The sequence below is a fragment of the Vipera ursinii genome (genome assembly GCF_947247035.1).
Source record: "Vipera ursinii genome assembly, chromosome: 1".
Taxonomy (NCBI): domain Eukaryota; kingdom Metazoa; phylum Chordata; class Lepidosauria; order Squamata; family Viperidae; genus Vipera; species Vipera ursinii.
In genome coordinates, this window is record NC_139512.1 from 316,866,940 (window position 1) to 316,881,917 (window position 14,978).

A 14,978-nucleotide genomic window follows, 5' to 3' on the forward strand; every position below is an offset into this window, starting at 1 on the left:
AGGGTGTTCAATTCTGACATAGATGGTCTCTGACCCCTCTTTCAAAGGGCATCGATGGGCATCTGTGTCAAAATTGAACAGCCGTCTCTCAACAGAGGGGAAGAGATCCAACATAATCTATCTCAGGTCCCAGGTTTTTTTTTTTTTGAAAATGCGTTCTGCAGAATTCTGGGATTCTGCAAGATTTTGATGGGGTTCTATGAGATTAAGAGCCAAATAAATTTCAATTGAATATAGCCAAGTTTCTATCACAAAAGTGTTGCTCCTTGATCAGGGATGTTGAGATTTTTAAAATGAAATTACAGGCCCTATGGCCTGAAGAAGTTTGAAGACCTGTATTATGCCACTCCAGGCTCTTCTGTTCTTGGAAACCATTTTTGTTTCTACAATATTTTTTCAATTTCATATCACATTGCCTTGAAATTTCTCACTTGCTTTACAGGATCTTCATCCAACCACATTTTTCTTATTTTCCCTTTTCTCTTGTCTTATTTAGTTTTATTTTCATTTTGTAATTTAATCCTTATACAATTTCCTTATGAAGCATTTCAACATACCAATATCTTTGTATTCAGTCCATATTGTATTCAGTCACAAAGGTGAATATCCACCATTCTCATTCTGTTTAACTTATTTAATGTTGATATGATATATCCAGGTTTTGCTTCAATATAAAAAAAGATGAAAGCATGTCCTGGTGCTACTATGTTTATTTCTTTAGACAAAATTTATTTCTTATTACAGATCACATACTTCTCACTATTTTTCTCCCAGCATTTACATTTTTAAAATAGCTCCATCCATATCATCATTGTTAGTAAACTCTGTATTGAGAAACAAATTCCTATACTTTATGCATAATTTGCAATAGTTCATTCCGTTTTCCTGGTCAAAATAACCTTAGTCCAGGATACATTAAATTTCAAAACTTTATTCCCATTTGTGTAATATAATTTTAGATTCACTGCAAATAACATTTACTGTAATAGCAAGACATGCTTTTACTATAGCATTGCTGGCTTGGGAAAGCAATTTTAATATAAATTGGGAAGAGGAGGAATAACAATAATGTAATCTAAAGGTCAGAGTGGAGAGATGGTTTGGTAATGGGAAGATTTATTTTCACATTCTCATTCATATATAACTGAGCCATCCTGCAAGCTAATCTACCTCTGAGATTGAAAGGGAGAAGGAAATAATACACATTATTCTGTCTCGGACAAGCTGAGTACAATAAAATAAAAATTCAAAATAATAAAATATTCATTTAATATTTAGAAAGACTTGGACATGCTTTTCAGTTTACTCAGACCTACTATATTTTTAAAAGCCATTGAGAAAGGAAATATTACAGGTGCAGGGTGGTATCAAAGTTCTATCTGCCATATGTCATAGTCTGGTAATTCAGAGGCTTCTTTACAGACTGTTTAGTCTGTATAAATTGTACAGAAACATCCTGCAATAAAATAGCACTTAACTGATTTGATCTTATGCTAGTTTAATGTAATTATATTATAATACAGCTAAAAATAAAAGTCAAAGAAACACAGCAATATGTGATGAGATTTTTATCATTTGAATACAATGGCACTGCTTAATAAACTATTTTTAAAGATGACAAATCAAGCAGAAATGAAATACAGGTTTTGTATTACAAACATTTTATACATGCAAAATATGACCTAAATAAAGTAGTTTTAGCATCACATTGATGCAATCATATTAATAAAACTATTTTAAACAACTTGGTAGTTAACAGAAAAAAAAGAGGGCCTCACATTTATGAATAGGACAAATGTTTCTGCTGCTAACATGGAGTTCCGGTGTGGCTGTACAGGCAGACACTAAAAAAATCATAACACAGTAGCCCTTTCCCCTCTGGTGAGTAAATTGTAAGAATATAATTATATATTGAGAGCCCTCCCTTTCCCACAGACAACACAGTTTTGCATTTACGAAATGTCAACATTTTCTGCATCTTCAAGTTATTGGAGTCTATAAGGCACATTTCAAGTTGTATGACAGTTTTTCTGCAAACAATGCAGTAATGTTTACAGTACTTTATAGCACAAAGATCCAAAGGTCAAAATGAGGCAACAAAAATCCTTACTATTTTTGTTCCTATTGATGTTTTTTAATGCCATTATGCAAAAAGTAATTGCAGTTAAAAACTTTTCAAACCAAAAATCAATATTCAGCACTCTCCAATATGTCTTAGAAGACCTCTATGTCCTCTAAATCTAAGACATACAGTATAACATGTTTCCTTCTGCCTGTTCTCAGCAAAAGACTACATACTAGCACAATTTGCTTCCCAAACTTATCTCCTAAATTACAGTACTCAGCATTGCTAACCATTACTCATTGTGACTGAGCACAGAAGCATAGCAGATATCTTAGTTTCAACCACGAAGGAATACCCTTCCCAATACTTGTTCAATAACATGTGAGAGTATGCTGTTGGATTCATGTTCTGCTGATGGCCTCTACAGATATATTTGGATGGCTATTGTCAGAAAGAAAAGCTGGACCAGACAGTTTTTTTTATTTGATCTGGTCTGACTCTTACATTCTTAACATAAATACTGTAGCTCTACCACATTTGAAAAATTGAATTTCACTTGATTGAATAAATTGGTGACTTAGTGACCAAGGTTTGTACTGACAACGTAGCGTAACTCAAAATATGTCTTGGTAAATTCAAAAGAATTCTTTAAAGCTGCTGCAGTCATTCACTCTCTACAATTTTTAACATCCTTCTCTTAAAATTCCCAAGGTTTCTTAATCCTAAATCATTAGCTTAAGTTGCCAATAAAAAAAATCTTACTGAAAGACAGATGTATTTTTTGACATCAATAAGGAATGCCACTATAAATGATCAATCTCTCATTTAAAAAATTATACATTTAGATTCCCATACACTCCTTTTCCACAAGCCTGGCCTCTAAATTGGAACATTAAACCTAGAACCAATGCATAGTCTGAAGTTCCAGGACAAGCCTACCTTTAAAACCTTCATATAGAGAAGACTATAAATAATAGCTAATTGCCTAGGTCAGTCAAAATATGTGGAACTGTGAATAGAAGAAACCACAATGTAAAACAGCTGCCTTGAATTAGACTAAGGGTCTGCTTTGTTCATCAGTATTTATAGAAACAATTTAGTATTGGAACAATATATATATAAAACAACTGGAATCCTAACACCTATCAGCCAATGAGGCTGATAGTAGATATAGTCAGTATATCTGGAAGTCACCAAGATGAGGAAGGCTGGTATCTAGGAACTTGCTTTACCCAAGGCAGCTTATTATACATCTAGTCAAATACACCTTTTCAGTCTCAAACAGAGAAAATGCTTCTTGCCTAATATCTGATATTTACACTGAACATGTTGCAGTTCAGACAATTTACTTACAAAGAAAAATGTTTTTCCCTGCTCTCTTTTTCATATTTGAAGTCATTATATCAAGGTCTTAAGCCGGAAGCCTTTTTCAATCAGCCCTATCATAGGGAGGAAATGGACTGATCATCTTATTAATATATATAAACTTTTACCAGGCATAGATATAAATCTCAGCAATCCAAACACTCACCCTTTTTTGGAAACTTGGCATGATTAATCTTTTTATTAAAGAAAAAAATAAAACCATATATTGTGCAGCACACAATAAATGAAATAAATGAATAAATGAAATAAATCTCTTGCATAAGTCAATATTCTAGGGTTTAAGGCTTTCTCCTCCCTCAGCGGGTATTTGACTGCTTTTGTTTTGTTTTAACAGACTTGGAAGGCACCATATTAACTTATGGTTCTGTTTAGTCAGGAAAACACTGGGTCCTGTCTAATCAGTTTCATTCTTTGCACCAAATATGAAATGATAGCTTTTCTTTTTAATTAGCTTCTAAAACAATGGCTACACAGCTTCTAAAACAATAATCATCAGTTGTGTATGCTCCAAATCATTGATATAACCACAAGCTGCTGCTGTTTAATTCTTGATCAAGGCAAGAAATTCCTCCCTTGTTTTTGAATCTTCTTGGAGGATGCCGAGCATAGTGCTAGTGACTGTTGTGCTGTTCATTTTCTGAACCCCCCTCATGATCATGCACATGTGTCTGTCAAAAAAATGTTAAAAGAAGCATTTTTAGAACATAAGCAAATACTATGGGTGCATCAGCATTCAAATTATAAATATAATCTGATTTAAAATAATAATAAAAACAACAACAAAATTAAATATAAATTCTAGTACAACATTATTCCAGAATGTAGAAGCATGCATTTATTTTAATAATCTTCCCAATAGCAAATGTTTTTAAAAATCCACATATCCTAGGAAATCTACATTATCTCAATGACACTACAGTTCATATGTAAAGGTAAAGGTAAAGGTTCCCCCGCACATGTGTGCTAGTCGTTTCCAACTCTAGGGGCCAGTGCTCATCTCCGTTTCAAAGCCGAAGAGCCAGCGCTTGTCCGAGGACGTCTCCGTGGTCATGTGGCTGGCATGACTAGATGCCAAAGGCGCACGGAACGGTGTTACCTTCCCACCGTAGCAGTCCCTATTTTTCTACTTGCATTTTTACGACTACTTAAAAACAAAGTTGAGTTTGATAGAATTCAATGGAAGTCATTCATAGATGACTTATTTTCTTAACATCAGATATAATAATAAAAAAGGGACAATTTCTCTCAATACTCTTATTTTCATAGTAGAAGCCTATTCTGGATCAAAGTGTTTCCTTCAGAAGGAACACCAGATGAAGCAAAATCACTTGCGAAAATGTTGAGATTTGCAGTTCAGGAACATTTGGATTGTGTGGTAATACCAGGCTACACACTCATTGAATACACATAGTGTCCCACAAGTAAATATATTTCTACTTTTGTGCTTTTAAGGTACTATTGCATTACTTTTCAACAGCAATGGAAAAGAAATGGAAAGGAGAATAAACAATTGACAGCAGAGGGAAAGAATTACAAATTCAACTAAACCGAATAAGGAATGATGAACTTACGAAGCTTCTATCACCACAGCCACTCCAACAGGGTTCAGAACTTCAGTAATTGCTAAAGCAATCTGTTTTGTAAGCCGCTCCTGGACTAGAAAAACAATTAGTGTTTTATGAAAAATTAGGTTAGTCAGAATGAATTGACAAAGTAAATGCAAAATTGTTCTTTAAGGATAAGACGACACAAAAGTTTTTTTTATAAATAATTTTAATCCAATAAAAGAAAGGTCTTTGAAGGAAGGGAGAAACTTCCCTTCTTGCATATTTTGTGGGTGGAAACAAAACTCATCTATTACAAATTTTCAGTTTTTAAATAAAATTATTGATTTAAACTTATATGACCTCCTATTCTATGGCACATATATCTGGGTAGCTAACAATAATAAAACACAAGCAATAAAATCAATACAAAAATTAAAAATCCCTGGAACCTTTGCCACAGGCTAGCACAAGATTATGTCCTGCCTAAGTTACTTGTTTTTGAAATGAAAATTGAATTCTCAGTTTCTTTGCACACAGATCAACGTCTGGTTTTTACACTGCAATGAGCAAGAACAAACATACAATTTTACAGCTACTAAGATTGTTGGACAAGCAGACACAAAAACAGCCAGAAAACAATTGAAGCCTGGGAAACAGGCCCCTCATCAATCAACAGGAGTGCTGATTTAGCACCAGCTATTTACCGCTATCAAGTACCTAGAAGGTGAGGGCTGGGCAGCACAGGCAAACAACAGCTTAATGACTTAAAAGCCAGCCATCAACACACCCCAATCAACATCTAAAAAGCCACATACAACAGACACTATAAATACCACACATACAACAGCACACATGCTGCTAGAGAGAAATTCCCTAAGATGGCCTCCAGCACAAGTCCGAAAGCTGAAATCTCTGGTCCCGGTGATCCACCCAGATTGGAACCTGCAACATTATCTTGGGACACATATATTTGCCTTCATTCTGGATTTCCCTCCAAATAGGCTAATTGCAGAATGGAGCCTTTCTCCTGGTCAGGTAAACTTTCCAGAGAAATATCAGTGTGTCCTGTTTTGCCTTTAGCTCATCCTGTTATATGAACTGAAAAATATATTAAGCAGAGCACAGTGCCAGAGAAAGTACTAACCTTGGAGCCTTCGGCTAAACATTTCAACAATTCTGGAAAAAAGAGGAAAAGGATACACTAATGAGAGAGGAAGGTGACATTGATGGAAATACAAATAAGAAAGTGGCTAAGTTTGTTTATAATTGATCTCAGACAATAGTCATCAAACTTTTTTTTTACCTCAGTGATATCCCAGTGTGATTATATATATATATATATATATATATATATATATATATATATATATATATATATATATATATATATATATATATATATATATATATATATATAATATTATATTATATATATATATATATATATATATATATATATATATATATATATATATATAGAGAGAGAGAGAGAGAGAGAGAGAGAGAGAGAGAGAGAGTATATCTGCAACCATGTTTTTGACTGCAGTTTAATATTTTTCCTAATCTCTGCCAGCTCATAGCTGCAATTTCAATGCTAAAATTCCCTGTAATGACACTATAGCTCATTTCAGGCATTTGCCTGAATGAATATTTGAAAACCAGTCAAGAATAAGGCTGTGCACATAGCTATACCCATTTGTCTCACATGTGCCTAATGTTCTACCAGGAAGTATGAAGGATTGTAGTATCCTACCTATAGAACCTTAAAACACGTTATTATCCATGTGAGTTCCATATAACAAGGTTCAGAATCAGAAAGACGTATTGATATTCAAATAACCAATAGAAGAGAATATTTGTAGCTCAAAATTGAACTGCGGGGTCCTTGATGCTCTCTGAGCTTGGTAATGAAATATCTGCAAGAAAACAACCAAGCTCAGAGAGCACCACAGACCCCACATTCAAGTAATACATGTACTATTCTACTTTTGACTCCCAAACAATGTATGCAGGTTTCTATCCATTTTTGAAACCTTCACACATTCAGGCAAGTGTCTATACAGGGTTTCATCATTGTGCTATTCTGGTTTTTAAACAGATGAACTCACATAAGGTCTTGCACCATTAAATAGCTGTGATGCAATTGCATGGCTGTCATCTATTATCTGTGACAGTGCATTTAAACAGTTGTATATGATGAAGTATTATGTGATGTAAGTATTCCTCCCCAACGTCTACCCTCATTTACCTTTGGATATGACAGTTGTTTATTTTAAATAGCTACTCTCTATAAAGAAAATCAGGCACACTCATATGGTAATCTAAGCTATCTGTTACTGTTGCCTTACTGAATCCATAACATAAAACAGTAATTTATTACTCAGAAGAAGAGTAATAAATACCTTGCAAGTTTACTTAATCCAACTACTTTCTTCCTTGGTAAATATCCAATGTGTACCTGCAGACATTAAAGGAAGATGAAGAATTATTAATGTATACAATAATATTCAATCCAGGACTGCCTCTATTTCAAGCTTTTTCCAGTTGAACTTAGAAATCAGTTTTCCACCCACATTATATTATTATATTCAACATTCAGTTTCTCAGCACTGCAGTGAGGAAGCTGAATACGCAGTATAACTGCCCAACTCGGCTGAAGTCAGCTCCCGGTTATATTTCATTTGGGGGAAAAATGCTGCTGATAATGCTGTAAAAAATTAGTCAAATAATATTATCCAGTTATTCTGCAAGGCATCTTAAAATCAGCAACAAATTTGTTCCACTGGTTATATGGTTCAACGTTATGACACTAGAATTCAAAATAAATCTATGTTTCCACTGTCATTACCTTGCCAAAGAAAGGAACCAAGTGATGTTCACAAAGAGAAAACATATCAATGCCTTTTACGATAACCAGCTCATCATGGTCTTCATCAAAAACAGCATCATTGAGTATCTCTGGAAAAAAACAAAAAAGAAATGGAAGATCTCTCAATCTAGTTTTATCCTTTACTACAGAATAACTAAACAAATAAACTGCCCAATAGCAATCTATAGAATCTATAGCCCTATAGATTCTTTACAAACTATTTTGTCTTGTCAACACTTTATTTGGGCACTTAATTCATATGTAAACTTCATTTTTTCTCACTTATTTGCTTTATCAATTTTTTTCCCGATTCCCTGTCTGGTTGAAGTATAAACTGGCATCACGACTTAATCCTATATGCAGCAAAATTTGAATACGACTCTTATACTTTTCTGGGCCTGATAAAAAAAAAATACATCCATGAATCTTTATTTCTGCTATTGACACCAGTAGTTTTAATATTTATCTGAGGGACTGTTATGAAGTTACATTATACCAGAGGTCCCCAACCTTTTGGGCACCAGAGATCGATTCTGTGGAGAGGTTTTTCTGCAGATTGGAGGGTGCACGGTTTTGTGTGCTGCCTGCATCCCACGGATGGGGCTTTTCTTGTTTGTGTGGACCGGTTGTTGGCATGCCACGGCCCGGTATTGGTCCACATAATGGGGGTTGGGGACCCTTGTGTTACATGGAAGTTAAGCTAATTATAGGCTATTTAGAATTTTTAAATAATTTTAACCAAATTATTTGGTTCTCCAGGATATTTTCTATTTGACTTACCAATGAAACTAAAAATATTATTCCCTTAAATGAAATTTGTATTTTCCTGGCCATTACAGTTTTGAGATCATATAAACTAGTCTTGAGGTGTTTACCACACTTATGTTTTGTTCATGTTTGATTACTGGAAGCAGAATGTACAGAGTAATTCATGAACAGACAATTACTAATATTCTTTGGGTTTTTTATTTTCCAGAATAGGCAATTCTAATGCATTTGTTTTATTTCCATTATTGCAGCACTCCCTAGCATCTGACAAATCAGCAGTAAGCAAAGGCAATTTTAAAAATCATGTGAAAGTGTTCAAGTGGTACAAGTAAAAAAGTGTTTTATTTTATTTATTTACTTCCATTTTGGTACAGCCTGACTCTATACAATTCAGGGCTGTTCACGATATAAAAACAAATGCAATAAGATGACTTTAAAAACACAATGTGAAAAATAAATCAAATGACAAATTTGGACTGCTAGAGTCAAGCATACTTGATGAACACCCTACACTTTTTCTAGAATCGGAGCCATCTAGCTCTCATGAAGGACCTCATTCCAGAGCACAGGCTGGAATACCATTACATTTTTGCAATTATTGAGAAATAATTGAAAAACATTACAAAAATGTACAAACCAGTATATTGATATTTTTAATGAAATTGTGTTTTGAGTTAGGAGGCATGTTTTATAGCAAGTCAGACAACTGAAGTTGTTCCCTGTTTTGGAATGAAAAAATTAAAAACAATATACATTTATATATTTTGCAATGATATTATATTATATGATAATAGTCAAGATGTATCAAATCAGCCATTATTCAGTTTTTCTAGTTTATTACATGGTATAATATATGGCATGGTATTCTTCTTAAAACAGAATTCCCCAACCTTTCGGCGTTGGCAGCCCAGAGTGGGGGGAGGAGGGAAAGAAGGGATGGTTTTGTGAGAGGGGTAAACACATGCACGCACACAAACACCCATTCCTCATGCGAGTGGGGCTGCGAATGCCTGCAACACTCACAGCAATGCTCGCTGAGTGGAGCTGTGCACACACGCATTGGCCAGTCACTCACATGGTCCGGTGGCCAGTAGGCCACAGCCTGGTAGTGGGCCACAGCCCACAGGTTGGGGACCCCTGTGTTTAAATGTAAGCTTGTAGTGTAAAGTGTTTATCACATTTATCACAGAGGAAAATCCACCACTAAAAAAATATGCCAGCAAATTCAGAAGACAATTTTCTGGATGTCTACTCAGATGTTCTGTTATCAGAATGCTTATTTCTGTACAGACCTGCTGTACAGAGCTCTAGCAGAGGTGAGCGCTGGGACGAATGGCTATAAAGCAGCCTATGAACCAGAGTGGGTATATGAACTACAGTAGGTGGAAATCTAGGAGTCCATCAGAGCAGATGGAAGTCATGAGTTAGGAGGAACATGCCTAGCTCTGCCTGGTGCACCATGCAGCCATTCATAGAAAAGAATGCGGTAAAGACAGACATGGATGCAAATGCTATTTCTCAAACGGTATACCGTGTTCTACATGAGCTGTCCTAAAAAGCTTCCTGCAAACTTCAAATGGTGCAAAATGTGATGGCCTATGTGTTTACAAGTCAGACCCATTACTGTCATATAATTGCATTATTATGGAAAATGTACTGGCTATCAGTTAATCTCCAAATGCAATTCAAGACAGAGACTGGCTATTCTGGGTAGAAACCAACATGCATAAAAAGATAAGTGAGGGCAACCAACTTATTAACATGTTTGGCAGGAGGGAGAATGCAAGTGGGCACTCTCTTTGGGTGAACCCTTCCTATGGAATAGCTTGCATCTGAAAGCAAATAGCCCTTCTCTAACAGCCTTCCAAAAACTTGTTAAGACATGATTAATTCAGAAGACCTTTGGTCATTAGCCTGATACAAGATTTTGTTACAAGAAACAGGCAGCATCTTAGTATTGAATCAGCATACTAGAATTACTTATTGCTATTGTTTATGCTTATTACTTTATTATATATTGTATGCCGGTATTTTGAATGTAAACTGTTTAGAAGTGAGTCAAATGAAGTAATAAGAAAGTTCCACAATAAAGGAAAAGGAACACTGGCAATGTTCGGTGACTTTTACCCAGTGCTTTTTTTGTAAAAGAAAAAGGTGCCGGAACTCACACATGTCATACAACCCGCCTTGCCTACCCTACAAGGTTCCATCCAAAAAAGGTGCCGGAATTCCGTTCTGAACGTTCTATGAGAAGAAAAGCCCATCATCAACCTGAGCCTGGGATTTTGAATTATTGCCAAAAAGACCTATAGGAAAATTATGCATCATCAGGAGATTTCTATTTAGTTCTATCTAACAAAATTAATAATTCCTTAAACTACACTATCTATCTTATAAAGTTTAAATGCCAAATCATCAGGCCCACACTGAAGGAGTAATGTACTAAACACAGAACAGAAAACTACAGAACACAGTTTGCTATCATCTGTAAGTCCAAACTAAAATCATTCAAGTACATCATAAATGATCTTCAGTCATTCCTGTTATGTCCATGTATTTGCTGACAGGCACCTGGCTGATCTAAAACAGCTGTTAACCACCAACAATAACATTTCACACTGATAAAGATGTAAGAAACAAATGATGTGGTGAATCCACATCCCAATCTCCTACCTACTCTGACAATATTAGCAACAGCAATAGCACTTAGACTTATATACCACTTCATAGTGCTTTACACAGCCCTTTCTAAGCGGTTTACAGAGTCGGCATATTGGTTCCATTACTACAATTATTAATTATATCCCTAGCATCAGAGGCGCATTGACCTGTTCATCCTTCTGCATGCTATATGCAATCATCTGTAATAACTCACTGCTATTGATTGGACAAACTACCTAATCTCTACATAGAAGAATGAATGGATACAAATATGTCATTGGGAATGGCAATCATCAAAAATCAATGTGTACTCTGCCATTCTCCAGGATACTCTGCTGCTAACCTCAAGGTAAAAATTAATGAGAAAAGGAATAATGATTTCAGCATCAAACAGCACAGTTAGAATTGATTAGAAGATGTAACACTACTTCTCAAGGAACTGAACAAAGATTATTGTCTCATAAATGCTAACTAGCTGCTTCATGAAAGAATATCTGTACTATACCCAACTGCTGCTCTGTGGTCATTGGAGATAGTTTTTACTATTTTCTTTTTCCTATGTCTCTCTCCCTATCTGATTCTCTTCTTTCCAACAACAGCAGGAGGCGGAAAACACTATTTTTGATGGAAAGCAAAAAAACTCAGGCGAGATAATCTCTCCAGCAACCTAGGGTTTGGCTGAGGATATTGTCCATTCTGCCTTCTCAAAATGATTGATGGCCAGTTATTGTACAATAAGCAGGAAATGCAAATCAGCCCATATAAATGCAAATCAGCCCATATAAATACATTTCAGATACACCTAAATTACTCAAGTCTCCAACCGCTTACATAGCATTATGATGAGACAGTCATTTACCAAGAAAGATTGAGGTTGCATGCTTAAATATGTTGACTGGATTCACAAATTGCACAAAGTTATAATGCAGCTTGTTTGCCAGTAACTTGAATTAATCCAGCCAAATAGGATCAATTCAGCAAATCATGGTTAAGCAAATTATAATTTAGAAGGATGTGCAAACCTAGCCACTTTTCTAGGAACTAAAACTTTTTGATGATTGTATGGCTTATGAATAAGACGAGACCTACCCAGGAATGCATGTGAAGTGATTGCTGTGTTTCATTACACAAATCCTACTTGTTCTATCTTATTTGGGTACAGTATATAGTTGTTTGTGTCTTATGAAATGAATACTTTGATCTAATGTCATTCTAAAAAATCATTAGCTATCTTGTTTTCTAGTCTCTTTGTCTTACTTATGAAGAATTAGCTGTTTCTTGGCTGGCACCTTATACTTTTATATGAGATGCACCATTTATACTATATATATATACATATATATATAAATATGTGTGTGTATGTATGTACGTGTACATATATTTGATGGGTGGGATTAGGAAAGCATCAATCTTAACTATGCTGTTCTTTATTTAAATGCAATTTCAAACCATGGGATAGTGGGTTTTACATTTTTTTAATCACATTTATATCCCGCCCTTCTCCAAAGACTCAGGGCAGCTTACAATCTAAGCACACATCAATGTGCTTAGCAATTGCCTTCATTCTATGTATATGCCTGCTTATTAGGGCTTTCCCCCCCCCCCCAAGCGGCATTATTACAAAGTCAGCTTAATTGCCCCCAACAATCTGGGTCCTCATTTTATCTACCTCGGAAGGATGGAAGGCTGAGTCAACCTTGAGCCTGGTGGGATGCGAACCTGCACTAATTGCATGCAGCTGGTGTTACTTAAGGAGGCATCAGCCCACTGCTCCACCAAGGCTCTTACATTCTGTATTTCATCTAATTCACATTTGTGTTGAAAGAGTTGAAGGACTAGGACAAGGGTAGGCAAACTCGGCTCTTTTATGACTCATGGACTTCAACTCCCAGAATTCCTGAGCCAGCATAGCTGGCTCAGGAATTCTGGGAGTTGAAGTCCATGAGTCATAAAAGAGCCGAGGTTGCCTACCCCTGGACTAGGATCTAGAACTGCCAGCTTCATTTTTTTTACCTGAACACTTTCAAGAGTGCTTCTAGAAGCCACCCTGCTGAAAGCACTTTGCCTTCATTCTGACCAAAAAAAGGCACTTTAAAACGCCTGTTCTGAGAAGAGATGGAATGGAGATTTTAGGACTATTTAGACGTCCCTCGGAAGGACCCGAAACCCACTTTCGGATAATGGATTGAAAGTGGCCTGTTTCACTAAAACAGGAAAGGGAACTCGTGGCCCGAAGGAGACTCACCTTCGACGGATTCATAGTAGCCCTTGGTGAGAAACTGCATGGCTTTAGCCGCCCTCCGAGGCGTCAGCAACAGTCCTTGCCTACCCGGGTTTTCGCCCAAACCCTGTAGGATGGCGGCGTAGGCGGCCTCCAGAACCGAGAGGCGCTCTATTTCTTCCGCTTCTGGAGCGCAGGGGCCCTTCTCGTCCAGCGCCGGACGCTGGAACTTCAGAGACGCTCTCCGCCTCTGGCCGCCGCTCTGCACCTCGAAGAGGCAACTGGGATGGAAGTCCCCGTTTTGGCAGCCCTGCAGGTTCAGCTGGAGCGCTTCCATGGCCCGGCGCTGGCGGCGGACGCGTGACAAGGGAGCGAGGCGCGAAAAACAGCTGAGACGGCGAGCAGTCGTTTGGGGCTCTTCGGGCTTCGCCACAGCAGGCGCCGGTCGGAGGCGGCGAGCAGCGGGCGGGCGTCTAGAACAGGTGAAGCGCTTGCTCGGCGCTTTGGCGGCAGGAGGAGCAGATTCGGAAGGGCTGCAATGGGGGTTTGGCGGGAGCTTTTGAGGCGGGGAGGCTGCGTCTCTCTTTCTTTCTCTCGGCTCTTCTCTCAGCCTGGGGTGACTGAGCGCCAGGCTTCTGGTATTTATTGAGCCCCTCGGTCTTGTTGATCAGCTCTTCTCCGTCAGAGGGGGTCATCTTGGGACTGTCAGCTGGGCGAGATCCACTGAAGCGCCCTTTGTCACCTGGCGCCCCCCCCTATTCCTGCTTGCTCTAATCGGAGGAAACAAGCATAGGTCACGAATGTTAGTCACGCTGTACACGCGGAGAACACACGCAACCTTTCGCCTGTACCGACCAGTGAGGCAGCCAGCAGTCTCTCTCCACCAGTCTCTCCACCACCACCCCACCAGCCCTTCACGATAACTCTTTCCTCTCGAGATTATATTCTCATTTCTTAGCTCCGACTGCTGACTGCTCGGCCTGCAATCACGTCGGCTGCAGGGCTAGATGAATCCAAAGTTGGAATTAAGATTGCCAGAAATATCAACAACCTAAGATGTGCAGATGATACCACTCTGATGGCAGAAAGTGAAGAGGAACTAAAGAGCCTCTTGATGCGGGTGAAGAAGGAGAGTGCAAAAGGTGGCTTGAAACTAAACATTAAGAAAACCAAGATCATGGCATCCGGCCCTCTCAATTCCTGGCAAATAGATGGGGAAGAAATGGAGGTAGTGACAGATTTTATTTTCCTGGGCTCCAAGATCACTGCAGACGGGGACTGCAGCCAAGAAATTAAAAGACGCTTGCTCCTGGGGAAAGCTATGGCAAATCTAGACAGCATACTAAAAAGCAGAGACGACACCTTGCTTACAAAGGTGCGTATAGTCAAGGCTATGGTCTTCCCAGTTGCAATGTATGGCAGTGAAAGTTGGACCATAAGAAAGGCTGAGCGCCAAAAAAT

General features: G+C 37.6%; 1 protein-coding gene across 1 annotated transcript; it reads right to left on the reverse strand.

The window, feature by feature from the left end:
- Positions 1 to 3,487: 3,487 nt before the first annotated feature.
- On the reverse strand, positions 3,488 to 13,962 carry LOC310631693 (GTP cyclohydrolase 1-like). The gene is made up of 6 exons (XM_083348349.1): positions 13,542 to 13,962; positions 7,847 to 7,956; positions 7,401 to 7,456; positions 6,143 to 6,174; positions 5,023 to 5,107; positions 3,488 to 4,119 (listed from the first exon to the last, which is right to left on the reverse strand). Exons 1-6 carry the CDS (start codon positions 13,852 to 13,854, stop codon positions 3,993 to 3,995), a joined length of 723 nt encoding a protein of 240 aa, XP_083204475.1. The 5' UTR covers positions 13,855 to 13,962; the 3' UTR covers positions 3,488 to 3,992.
- Positions 13,963 to 14,978: the final 1,016 nt, after the last annotated feature.